This window comes from Perkinsus marinus (genome assembly GCF_000006405.1).
Source record: "Perkinsus marinus ATCC 50983 genomic scaffold scf_1104296943978, whole genome shotgun sequence".
Taxonomy (NCBI): Eukaryota; Perkinsozoa; order Perkinsida; family Perkinsidae; genus Perkinsus; species Perkinsus marinus.
In genome coordinates this window covers 4,089-16,731 of record NW_003211622.1, presented here as the reverse complement: position 1 = coordinate 16,731, position 12,643 = coordinate 4,089, and the positions used below count along the sequence as shown (strand labels likewise).

At 44.5% G+C, this 12,643-nt stretch overlaps 3 protein-coding genes across 3 annotated transcripts; all 3 read right to left on the bottom strand.

Moving 5' to 3' along the window:
• Positions 1–1,336: 1,336 nt before the first annotated feature.
• Pmar_PMAR025324 (vacuolar ATP synthase subunit F,, putative) lies at positions 1,337–1,812 on the bottom strand (the record flags this gene model as incomplete). The annotated part of the gene is made up of 3 exons (XM_002780853.1): positions 1,337–1,381; positions 1,433–1,623; positions 1,671–1,812. 3 exons carry the CDS (start codon positions 1,810–1,812, stop codon positions 1,337–1,339), a joined length of 378 nt encoding a protein of 125 aa, XP_002780899.1.
• A 165-nt stretch (positions 1,813–1,977) lies between these two features.
• Pmar_PMAR025323 (conserved hypothetical protein) lies at positions 1,978–5,174 on the bottom strand (the record flags this gene model as incomplete). Its single annotated transcript, XM_002780852.1, has 14 exons — positions 1,978–2,044; positions 2,245–2,363; positions 2,408–2,533; positions 2,580–2,676; positions 2,852–2,966; positions 3,010–3,180; positions 3,227–3,363; positions 3,797–3,906; positions 3,952–4,165; positions 4,212–4,309; positions 4,355–4,435; positions 4,479–4,566; positions 4,615–4,699; positions 5,027–5,174. 14 exons carry the CDS (start codon positions 5,172–5,174, stop codon positions 1,978–1,980), a joined length of 1,656 nt encoding a protein of 551 aa, XP_002780898.1.
• Positions 5,175–8,390: 3,216 nt separating this feature from the next.
• Positions 8,391–9,150, bottom strand: Pmar_PMAR025322 (g10 protein, putative). Its single transcript, XM_002780851.1, has 5 exons — positions 9,099–9,150; positions 8,919–9,054; positions 8,730–8,796; positions 8,579–8,677; positions 8,391–8,521 (listed from the first exon to the last, which is right to left on the bottom strand). Exons 1-5 carry the CDS (start codon positions 9,136–9,138, stop codon positions 8,417–8,419), a joined length of 447 nt encoding a protein of 148 aa, XP_002780897.1. The 5' UTR covers positions 9,139–9,150; the 3' UTR covers positions 8,391–8,416.
• Between the last annotated feature and the right edge of the window lie 3,493 nt (positions 9,151–12,643).

Sequence of the window (12,643 nt, the reverse complement as noted above, 5' to 3'; positions counted from 1 at the left end):
CGTCATTGCTTTTAGTTCCGCATTTTCGCTACGCAATCGTCGATTTTCTGCACGCACGCGCACGATTTCCTCGGCCATTTCTTGGTTAGCTTGCAGTTGGAGTGGTATGGACTCGGCGATTCGGCCCTCGAGACGGGACAGCCGAGATGATGATGGTGTCGAGGCAGTCATCACATACGAAGGAGAAACTGTCAGGGAAATTATTTCACCTATGATGGATTTTCGCCGTGGATATTAAAAATTAATCGTAGAAAAGAACTGTGTTATCGGTCGCGGAAACATATTTTACACCACTTCACGTTAAACGGGCCGTGAAACCGCGGCAACGAATTTTCCAACTCAACTGGTGGCTTTGAATCCTAGACGACTGCTCCTCCTTCCCCGACGAGCTCATATAAGTTTGCGCATCCACAGGCAACATATCTTGCTGTTCTCTATCTCTGTATTTCCATTTCACTCAACACACACATACGCCTGACGACATCTAACGCCAGAACTGAAGAATTTCCTGACATCGTCTCCGTCTTGAGATGTGTGTTATTCAAATATAATAAATCTCATAAGGAGGCTCCAAATCTCTCCACTCTCAACATTCACAGCTTCGTATAGCAGCGGCAGGAACTCCATTGAATTACCGATCTCAACTAGTACGACGTGTGGTAGTATAGTTCCTCACTGGCTAATCATCTATTTGGAATTTAATCACGTAGTAGTTGACTACTGAAAAACACACCCCTCAGTTTGGTCCGTTGATACCAACTGTGTCATAGCGCTGAATCCAGCGAAGAGTTGGTAATTCTCAACTACCTTTTTTGAGTACCACTCCTTCACTACTTCATAATAAAGCTCATGTTGTCTTGCCGCTACCCGACGACGGTCATCGGAATACTAATACACATCAGACCTAGAGTGTTCCCGAGGGGGATTCATTTTCAATTCTCCACGTATGGCTAGGAACACATTCTTCAATCAGTTTCCAATGTAAGTGTCACCACATTGTGTTGAGCTGTGTTAGAGGCGAAAGATTATTGAAAACCTAGGCTGCGATGAGGTTGAAAATCGACGACGTAAGCACTTGCTCAAGTGTGCTGGACCGAAGCGCCCGGATGTGGACATTTTCCAAACGTTATTTCTCCAAGGCAACTGGTTCCCTAATACACATCTACGATTACCTATGCACCTGTACTCCGAAACACACCCTGGGTTGAATCCCACAACTGTCATTTATACTCCAACAAAACCTCATTATTATTATCAGGGAAACTCAGACTTCCAACACCACTAAGGACTGTCGAGAGCCATCACAGTGAACACCAATTGTGAATGGTGGTGCTGACTAGGCCTGTCCAAAGAACATCTGCACACGTTGCATAATGGAGTCCTAAAATACAACAATAACAACTTCACTACAAAAGGCGACTACTAGTACTACCTGTGCCGGGTTATAAGGAGATTCCTTACTAGGGATCTCGAGAACTGCTGGGATAGCCGAGCCGCTACTGGTATACTTACGCACGACATGACGGATCTGCTCAGCTATCGGCTGGTTGATGATGACAATCGCGATATCAGGACGCTCGACGAAGGTCTTGAAAGCCTCCTCAATGTCGTTGCGTCGAGTCTCTGATCATAGAATAATCACACTACCACTTACGAGGAGTTATTCTTACTAGCGTCAACCACTAGGAAGTTGGTCACGCCGTTTCCATCGCGCATACCGGCACCTGCTAGGCTAAACCCAGAGACAGTTTCCTCATCACCGATGATGGCAACATGGAGGTCGCCTTTCTTGGCAATTTTATTCGCTACCATAACGAGAGTCTTAACAAATAAGAAGTACTACTAGAAAATGATAATAAACAGCGAAACACAGCTCGATAAAATTCCAACCGAAATCGCATCATAACGACTCTGCCTCCGACAGAGATGTAGTACTAGTAATAGAAGGAAATGAAAAATCGTCACTGCGCCACAAAATTATTTCCCCTTAGCCGCTGACAAGCTCGCCAACGCCGTTCTCACATACTCATAATGCGGGGCCGACCTGAAATGAAACATCACCAGTGTTGGAGGAATATATATTCTCTTCCCTCAGCTGACCCTAGGAGTTTCCAGAGCTAATTATGGGAGTTTATCTACAAACTAGCGTAGACATTTACAAAACCCAATCAGAATTTCCCAAAAAAAAATTCTCACCAACACATGTCGTTAACCATGTGCATATTTCCCCACTCCTAAACCTACTTAGTGTCACCGTACACAACATAGGTAGGGTTTTTCCTTAGCAACTTAGCAGCGACTTTCTTCAGATCAGCTTCGGTCACAGCATCCACTCGAGTGGCGAATTCCTCCGGTGTCACCACCTGTCACCAGAACTATGCGTAAAATGAACTACTGTATCTCCTACTTTTCCACTCATAATAATCTGTCTCCCTATATCTTCCATCAACACTTTTGAATTCTCAGCGTTCATAAATATATTTCCCTTCAGCGTGTTTTTCGCTCTACTAACTTCATCCGGTGTAAACGAGTCCTACGATTAACATTCACACCAACAAACAACGTCGTTTAATTCTTACCAATTTACGCAACTCGTTGAGAGCAATATCTACCAACCTCGGAGCCTCCTGGCCGAACCCGGTGATATACATTCCGAACAGCCCCGAATCTGAGTATCTGTCAAATATGCACATCATCAACTACCGAGTGGAGGACAATATGCAATTGAAATTCGAAATTCTACCCGAACAGTTTTCAACAACTAGTGAGGATAGTTCTGAGCTCAACTGAGAACACGAACATATACTCCAACACCGCATCCCCCTAGTGGTAATGCCCAAAAACTACTTACTGAGTATTGAATGCCATGCAACTCTCCACGTTAGGATTCTGATTCAACACATTCAGGTAAAGTCTCGAGTGCATTCCTTTTCCCGGGCCCCCCGTAGAGAAGGATCCGCCGCCACCTACATCACAACGATATCAATAACACAATTAATTCACTCTTACCAAGGAGTGTTTGAAGCACCGTCACGGGCACTAGATCTGCCGAATTCCATCCCTCGGTCTCGAAACCAATAGCAATGTTGCATACAGGCATGTCGGCATTTTCTTCCAATTTGTATCCACCAGTGTAGACAGGCTTGGCCTCCTCTCGAGGGAGATTGGGGATAGCAACATCTACTCAAAAGATACCAAAAGATACAAAGTAGGCCCAAAAACGTACATTCGGCGAAACTTCTCATCAGCCACTTGCAGAGCTCATCATGGTCAACGTTAATGCCAACAAAGACGCTTCGCTCCGCTGAGAAATGCTTCATCATAAACTCCCTGATGTTATCGCCGGTGAAATGCTCGAGAGCCCTGAGAAAAAATCGATGACAGTAGTGATAACAGTAGTGATAACAGTAGTGATAACAGTAGTGATAACAGTAGTAATAACAGTAGTAATAACAGTAGTAATAGCAGTAGTAATAACAGTAGTAATAACAGTAGTAATAACAGTAGTAGTAACAGTAGCAATAACAGTAGCAATAACAGTAGTAATAACAGTAGTAATAACAGTAGCAATAACAGTAGTAATAACAGTAGTGATAACAGTAGTGATAACCGTAGTGATAACCGTAGTAATAGCAGTAGTAATAACAGTAGTAATAACAGAAGTAATAACAGTAGTAATAACAGTAATAATAACAGTAGTAATAACAGTAGTAATAACAGTAGTAATAACAGTAGTAATAACAGTAGTAATAACAGTAGTAATAACAGTAGTAATAATACTACTATCAACACCTACCTCCCCTCGTTAGCCAGCAAGGCATTCCCAAGAGTGTTGTTGTGATATGCCGTTTGATGCAGCAACTCCGACACATACTGATCAGTATCAGCCTTCAGTCTCTCATGTGCCTAACAACAACAATAACAACAAAACAACAACTACCATCTACTTACCTTTTTGATCTCTTTATGGCATGCGTTTACCTCCCAGGGCAGTAGTCGAGGAAAGAGCACATTTCCAACCACGAGTGTACTCGCCACTGGCATGTACTCTCTCAAGAGCTCCAAGTTGTACATGATATGTTCACGACCCGCCTGGCAGCCACCGTTCATACCAAGGACCTCAATAGTCTTGATAGTTCTCAGATGCGACAGATGGGCGGTAGACCTGAGTGAAATGACTATAGTAAAATAAAATTTCCGATAGCAGCTACCTGAATGCCACGCACTCAACCATATGGGAGAGACCTTCTTCAGCCGGAGTTTCGAAGCGAGAACCGGCATGCACGAAAAGTCCAAGGTTGGAAGTTAGCTGAGGAGTGGTATGAAATCATCATTGAGTAAAAAAAGCAATTACCCCTTGTTTGTCTACAGAGACGATACGCATGCCGTTTTCGAGGACGGAGAACTTCATCTCGGGCTTCTTGAGCTGAGGAGGCTACCAAAAAACAACATAACGATGCACTACGATAAAAATCAGCACTCACAGGAGCCTCGGTGAGCACGGGAATATCAAGGGGAACATCCCTGTACTTGTTATCCTTGTGTTCGCCACCAATGTAGTAAAATCTGAGACCAAGAATAAAAACAGTAAAAACTGGGGTGAAAAACTCCTACTGGAAATGCGGCACTTCTTTCACAACTTCGCTCACATCTTCTTGTTGAAACTTCACCACATTGTAAGAGGTTCCTTGGATGGTACCTCACAAAAAAGGGAAAAATTTCAAACACTGAATTGCGCTTCGGAATTAAGCTAAAGCGCGCTAAGGCCAAATGCAGGGCGGTATGAAATCGGACCTATTTTGAATCTTACACGCTCAACCTCAAGATACCCCCGCACGTAGGATACCAATCGAGATTGCCTCATTAGTGAATAACAACAATTATATAATACATTTAACCACATAAAGGGACACCCAAACGTTTACACAAAAAATAACTTTACGAAAAAACGAGAAAAGTTTCTCACACACCATTAAAAACATAACCAACAACAACACAGTGAAATGTACATCTACCATAAACTCACTTTTCCCCTCAGTCTTGGCAACAGCAGCACCCGGCTGAGCCGAAAAACAACGGGACAAAGCAGGGCCTAGGCATCTGGCAAGCTTAGAACCAGAACCAAGTAGTAGTGTAGTGGAGGATGGTGACACGGGTAGCAGTCTCGACAGCATTCACTCAAAAAAGGAGGTCTAAAACAACGAGGGTGATCACTGGTGTCTGGTGTGGTCTGACAGTTGCACTTAGAACTTGTCACGCGCCATGAAATTACGCGCGCGCCCTAAAATGAGAAATCTTTCGTGCAACTAATTTTCATCAACTACTAATGAAGTTTGTATCATCAATATGGCCGACACGTCACCGCGCGCACTCTTCTATTGAGAATCATCCTTATACCGGTGTAAATCCGGTCGAATATGAGTTGCCACAACTCACTACTTCACGCATTGCTATAGGGGAACAACAGCCTGTCAATCTACGCATCCTAGTCGCGGGTGGTACAGGAACAGGAAGAACATCATTATGCAGGTGACATATGAAATAGCAGAATATTCCAACTCTATTGCAGAGCCCTTTGCACCAAAGATGATGAGAGATCATTTTTGGGAGTGACTACTGAAGGACCCTCGAACGCTCCCAAAGTCGAAGTAGGAAGGCAAACAGTTGCGATGCCCGACGGAACACCGCGTGAAGTAACGTGGAGGAATATATGTTCGCTGTCCTCAGCTGAGCTCGAGAGTTTCCTCACTCAATATAGCAGTACACATATGAATTCGGGTAGAAGTGTATAGAAACAAAAAAAGAATTACCAAAATTTTCTCGCAATTGTCATCAACACATGTAGATGCGTATTTTTCCATACTGCTCGTGCTAGGCTAGTAGATGTTGATATAGGTGTTTATAGAATTCTGGATACTCGATTGCCAATCAGAAGTTACCTTGGATCTGGTCGCAACGCCAGAGTCCTCTGCAGACGGGGTGATATTAATTTTCGATACCACTCGTTCTTCAACTCGTAGCGCCCTCACTGGATGGCTGTTTGATTTCGTCCACCCAATAATAGACACCAGGTAGGTTGATGTTTATGCAACTTTTACGTTATCAAATAATTTTCAGCCTTCAACCTGTTTCCTCTCCTACCCGAGATCGCACTCAAAGTATATTCGATGTGAACAACAGCACTAAAGAAGACGTACTCACTGGCGTATGCCCCCTCATGATTGTTGCTAACGAAAAAGGCCGGCATACTGAGGAGCGATGGTGTGACGAGGAAGCGCCGTTACCTCTACCACCAACTTACGTGGACAGATTTCTTGTTGGTGAGAAAACTCTCGATTAATATGCATATGGACAACTGCATATGTTGGTGACAGTATTAAAATTGTAGGGGGAAAATCGGTATATTTCTACCAGAATTCGTATGTGAACAACTCAGCTGAAGAAGGCGAATAATATTATAACGCAGCTCTTGTGGGCATTTCAGGGGAGTCCTTGCCTCGCTGGATGAGCGGCGTGAGCGGCAGTGATACAACCGCTCGAGAAACCATGTTCACAGTGCGTAACAAACTCCTCCGTAGGTGGACGGATGCGCTCTTTATTATTTATTCCATGCTCAGGAGGTGATACTTCCACATCGCGGAGTGTTTTTTGTACGGCATCACTCGGGTGTAGTTCACAAGAAGAAGTTGACCAGCAGTCCTGGCTGACTTTCCTTCGAAGATCTGTGGCGTATCACGACCAGAAAGCATTTGGTGGTGTTTAGTGTAGCGAATTGCTTTCTCTGTTTTGAATATGGATTCGAGTTTTCCGACAGTTGAAGGACGTGCTTCCTTCTTAACAATAGTGAGATGTACACTATGAGGTAACTCATCAGAGTTTTCTTGACAGCTGCTTGATTCGATATGCTGTTGAATGTATTATTTCCGTTGTGATTTGGGCTGATTCAATGCGAATGATCATCATTTGAAGTTTTCGTCATTTACATGTAACACTACCGTTACTGTTCAACACACTACAGCTGAATAACTAGAAAAAAGAAATTTCTTTCAACAGTAGATGATGAAGGTTGAAGATCACACAGTAGGAAAGTGTGAGATGATTAAAATGGTCAATGATTGTTCAAGAGCGGTCAAATCACCGATTCAACATAATAATCGGAGTACATAATTTTCTGCCAAGTTCTATAAAAGCAACAACATGAGCAACGAGGAAAGACATTGAAAGTTCCGCATGTACACTCAGCAATAGAGATGAATCGGGTGGCAATCACTGTGATGAAGAAAGCCACGAAGATGTGCGGTGGTTTGCCCAGAACCACGTTAGAAGCTGAGCATGCCAATGACGGAAATTTTGATCATGATGAAGAAACTATCGTTAAAGTATCGTTCAACACGACTGCACACTTTCCCATTGCCGTCGATGTCCTGGAGGAGCAAATTCCCTAATATGAGTACCCGAATGTGGAGATATCTCTACACGTTCCTCCTCTATCGAAAACTACCAAGTGTCAGGATACTGCATGGATGAGGACGAATGAGAAGTGTTTCTTCGATTATGGAAGATTATATAAATGCGACTTCGGATGCTGAAACCATGCAGTACATTGGAGTTTCACCTGTGATATGAAAAACACTAGTAGAAAATATATTTTTGTTATCGATCGCAGAAACCTCCATGCCGTATAGTTAACATCATGTATTACGCCACTTCACGTTGTTCGGGTAAAACTCCAATATTGTTATTTTCCATACCACAAACGAGCCCATATTAATGAAGTGTGCACCCGATGCGTTTACTTTCCTACATACTATTGCAACAAGGTTTCTTGCCACAGCTTGATGGATTTCTGTCAACGCAACTCCCGGGGGAGGAGTAGAGTTGATGGAAATACTAACTAGCAAGCAACGTTCACTCATGCCAACCATATAGTCACATACTAAAAAGTTGTAAAATGTACATACCGTTGTAAGGCTGAGTGACCTGATACAAGCGCCCGACGATTATAAGTAGTGTGATAAAATTCTCACATGTGTTGGTGACAATATGAGAACTCCGATGAAATTTTGGGAATTGTATGTATTCTCCCCATTCGTATACATATGAGTTCCTGTGATTAGTGAGGAAACTCCCAAGCTCAGCTGAGGAGAGCGAACATATATTCTAGACTTATCCCACCATCGTGGTACACAGTTCGCAGCAGAGCAGCAGCGACGTGAGCCGTAGGGTCGATTCACTCACCTTCGTGAGGAGATAACCACTCGAATGGTCACATAAAGGACCCACTATGTCCGTGTGGTTCGGAAGCTGGCTTACAAGTTTTCAATACACTCGCCCAAGACGCAAGACTATACGTTTAGGTGGTTTACTGTGAACCCAACAAGGTCTCAGCGTCAAACGTGTGTTGTATTATACGGTCTTATTGATCTCCAGATGCACATCCTCTGCATCCACAATGAGCACACTGCACAACTTTCCCTTCTCCAAGTTGACTTCGTGGTACTCGGCAAATGCACGTCGTTCCCTATCACCACCAGCAGCAGTAGGAAAATCTTCAGCGTGCGTCAGCAAAGATTCTCACCTGGTTGTGATTGGTAGACTGACAACACAGCATGCAACATAGCTGATCGTAGCCAGGCTTCCGCCACTTGTACACTAACTGTTTGTCAGCCCAGCCCTCCTAAAAAGGGAATCAAAAATACAAAAAAGGCGGAGCGAAGCAGCTAGCACACCTCGAGACAATATCTGAAGAGCTCCTTTGAAATTGCCTTCTTTTTATAATACATATCAAACACGTATCTGAAATCGGCATTTTCCGCGACTCAAAATGTCATACCTAGTGTGAAAATTTTCTTCGCTGATTTCTCTACAATTCTACCCCCGGTCGTATATAGTGAGAAAACTCCTGAGACCGTACGTACCTTGACCGTTGATGGTTGAGTTTGTGTATCGGCCACAAGAGCTCCGTTTTCCTCTTATCCTCATGGGGCTCGTTTTCAGCATCTCTCATTTTCCTATCCAATTCCATCAACGTTGCTTCTATTTCATCCCAACCCTCTGAAAATCAGAACCTCCTATTCTACTCAAGAAAACTTACCTACCTGGTGCTTTTTTCGAGCGGAGAGTGCGTACTTTAGGCATCGAGGAAAAGAAGAAACTACTCAACCAGCTTAGATCCTACGAGCTTTCCTAGAGCTCGAACTTTTATACATTCCCGCAGAAAAAAACTGTATAAATTTCAGAAATCATAATAATGGAGTTTCACCCATTTTACGTAAAGTGGCGTAAAACTTGGTGAAAACGCGATATGCAGTGGTCGTGGATATATTTTTTCCACTAGTGTTTTTCATATCACTAGGGTGTAACTCCAATAAGATTGATAAATACGGCTCAGTCTTCCATACGATACCAATGGTCACACAAAGTCATCCCTGCACCCACCCTCGAAAAGTCTGGGAAAATCTGCATATGGTCAACTACATGTGTCGGTGACAATATGAAAATTGTGCGGAAATTCTCGTTGCTTTATGAACACTTCTACCCGAATTCGTATGTTAATTCCAATGATGAGTGAGGACGTTTCTGAGCTCAGCTGAGGAAGCGAACATATATTCCAATACTGCTCGTGAATTCACATAGTCCTTGCCTTGACGTTTGCCTACAATGCACAGATGAGTCATCCGAAAAGGATGGTTGTTGAGGAATACGCAGAGCACGATATAGATCTCACACCCCCCCCAGAGGAAACCCGAATGAAACAAAACAATTGTTATAGAGAAATCAATGGCCACGAAAGTGACCCCATGAATAGCATGCCGCATACAGAGATGTGGAACTTGTCGAGGAAGAAACACCCAGCAGACGGGGCAATTAAAATCAACTGCTTTATCCTCCATGTACAGCTGCTTGGTCGCCCTCCTCCTCCAATCCAACCCTACCACTACTGTACAACTCCGACAGGGCTACTAGCTTCCGATGGACGTGAGTTACGGCTGTTACGGTACCTTAAACCGTCGTGACCCACTACGATTGGTGCCTCCTTACTACCTTCTACTATGAACGCCCGACAGCACTGCTCCAGCAGGGGTCCCTCGTGGGTAGTTGTGATACTGTGAACCTAGTGAGACCTCGAGGGATGCTGATAATGGGAGATATCCAACTCGTGCTCCGCATTCCCATCCTATTTGGGCGGCGTTAACTTCGGGAAAGACACACAACATGAATGATATCCTTATCGCGACATCAGCAAGATTAGAGGATTCAGGAGAAGCCCTGGAAGAAGATCGATAACCATCTCGTAGCATGAGCTCATTACTACCCTTGCACGCTCTTATATAGTACACTTAAATGACGACGAACAAGCGGGTGGGTTTTCAGGACGTTCTCGGAGAGATCACAGACGGCTATGACCAGGCGCTCTGGAGGACCGTACAAGTCCATGATCTGAAGAGGAGAGGGAGGAGTGGGAACTACGACTACAGTATAGATACGAAATAAAAGGAATCGGCATCAACCTGGAAGACTGTTTATTCTTATGAGGATTGCAATGCTCTATGGATATAATAATTTTCGTCCCTTGACACATCCTCATGAGATTTTATTATATGCATGAAATGGTGAACACCGATACCTCTTGGCCTTACCCTTTCCTGACATCCTTCTATTCTCTCCCCCACTACCAGTGCAACGCCAGTATTAGCCTCGAATCGCCGAGCGCAGTCTCCACCATGACCAATGATGGTGTTGATGCTGCTCTCTGCGACAAGATCTAGTCTATTGGAGATGGAGTGACTGAGGACTCACTAGGGACTGCTAAACGAATGGTGATGGAGACGACCTCCTGGTGATTCCGAGATTGTTGATTCGATTGCAAGTGGCATCCTAGCTTGAGGATAGTACCACAGACTCGCCTGACTGCTCTGGAGACTCCTTCTCTGAGACTGGGAACTTTTAAATGAAATTTTGAGTATTATATCACCCATCCTTAGCAGCGATGACCATTGCGCGTTCTTGCGTTGTCGGGAAAAACTGTCCTTTGGGAGAAATGCGGATAACAGTGGAAGTGTCCAGCTCCAATTTGCTGAGCCTACTCCCATGGGGACCTGTAAAGTCACTACTGATACGTAGTAGGCTGAATACTGACCTATTAGGGAGCCAGCTGTAGCGTTAGATACCAACAGCTTTAACCAGTAAGGCCCAGTAGCAAAAGCGATCGCCTTGGCATCTAAGTAGTCACGGGATATCCCTTCCGAGGGAGGACGAGAGGGAGGCATGAAAGAGAAAAAAGACGTCTTGGAAGGATCTATAGGACGAATGGCGAGCATTCAGGAGAAGAGCTTCTCAAGATACCTTACGAGACGATGAGTGCATGGAGGGGTAGAAAAGGGATTCTCACGAGACAGTGTACGACAAGACGGGGACACGGACGACGAAGAGTACCATCCCAAGTGGCCCTATTGGACAAGATGGGGGTATGGAGGGATAAAAAAAACCATCCCAAGAGCCCCCACATGAGGGGGGCATGGAGGGATAAAACAGGACATCTCAAGAGATCCCATAGGACAAAAAGAGGGTATGGAGGGATAAAAAAGGACATCTCAAGAGATCCCATAGGACAAAAAGAGGGTATGGAGGGATAAAAAAGGACATCTCAAGAGATCCCATAGGACAAAAAGAGGGTATGGAGGGATAAAAAAGGACATCTCAAGAGATCCCATAGGACAAAAAGAGGGTATGGAGGGATAAAAAAGGACATCTCAAGAGACCCCATAGGACAAGATGAGGGTATGGAGGGATAAAAAAGGACATCTCAAGAGACCCCATAGGACAAGATGAGGGTATGGAGGGATAAAAAAGGACATCTCAAGAGACCCCATAGGACAAGATGAGGGTATGGAGGGATAAAAAAGGACATCTCAAGAGACCCCATAGGACAAGATGAGGGTATGGAGGGATAAAAAAGGACATCTCAAGAGACCCCATAGGACAAGATGAGGGTATGGAGGGATAAAAAAGGACATCTCAAGAGACCCCATAGGACAAGATGAGGGTATGGAGGGATGAAAAAGGACATCTCAAGAGACCCCATAGGACAAGATGAGGGTATGGAGGGATAAAAAAGGACATCTCAAGAGACCCCATAGGACAAGAGGAGGGTGTCAGGGGGGGATTATGCAGTAAAAACCATAGCATGGTGGGAGGGTAAACGACACTGCAAGGTAGCGTTTTGGAGGCTGAAGACCTTATTCGTAAAATCAATTTTGTCGGCCGGGGCGGCTATGCCACAGCCCCAATATATCAATTTCGTAGGAGGACGCGACGGGCCGACCAATTCCGCTCTAGGGCAGATATGCCATCGCTGAATCCTTGATGACTCTCGCCTTCTGACTGACCAACTTCAATGCCTCGATCCAACAGGGATTAGTAACCAGCCCATGGCATATCTTTCCTTTGATCTGGTCTGACCAACAGCGAAACAGATTCCGGCAGAATCTTGAGGTTGTGGCATAGCTGCCCCGCTTGACGTTATTAAAAAATGCGGTGCCTAAGCGGGGAGGTCTGGGGAGTTTCGGGCGCGCGCTACCTACAAAATAAAAGCGCGCGCCCTTGGGTTCGGTGGATCTGATATGCTTGGTGGGCTTTGGTG

Excerpts from the sequence above, each read along its gene's own strand:
- Pmar_PMAR025322 (XM_002780851.1), bottom strand. The coding sequence starts at position 9,138 with ATGCCTAAAGTACGCACTCTCCGCTCGAAAAAAGCACCAG. Across the intron at positions 8,797-8,918 it reads CTCAACCATCAACGGTCAAG|ATACGTGTTTGATATGTATT; the intron begins GTACGTACGGTC and ends TGCCGATTTCAG. Across the intron at positions 8,678-8,729 it reads TCTTCAGATATTGTCTCGAG|GAGGGCTGGGCTGACAAACA; the intron begins GTGTGCTAGCTG and ends TTCCCTTTTTAG.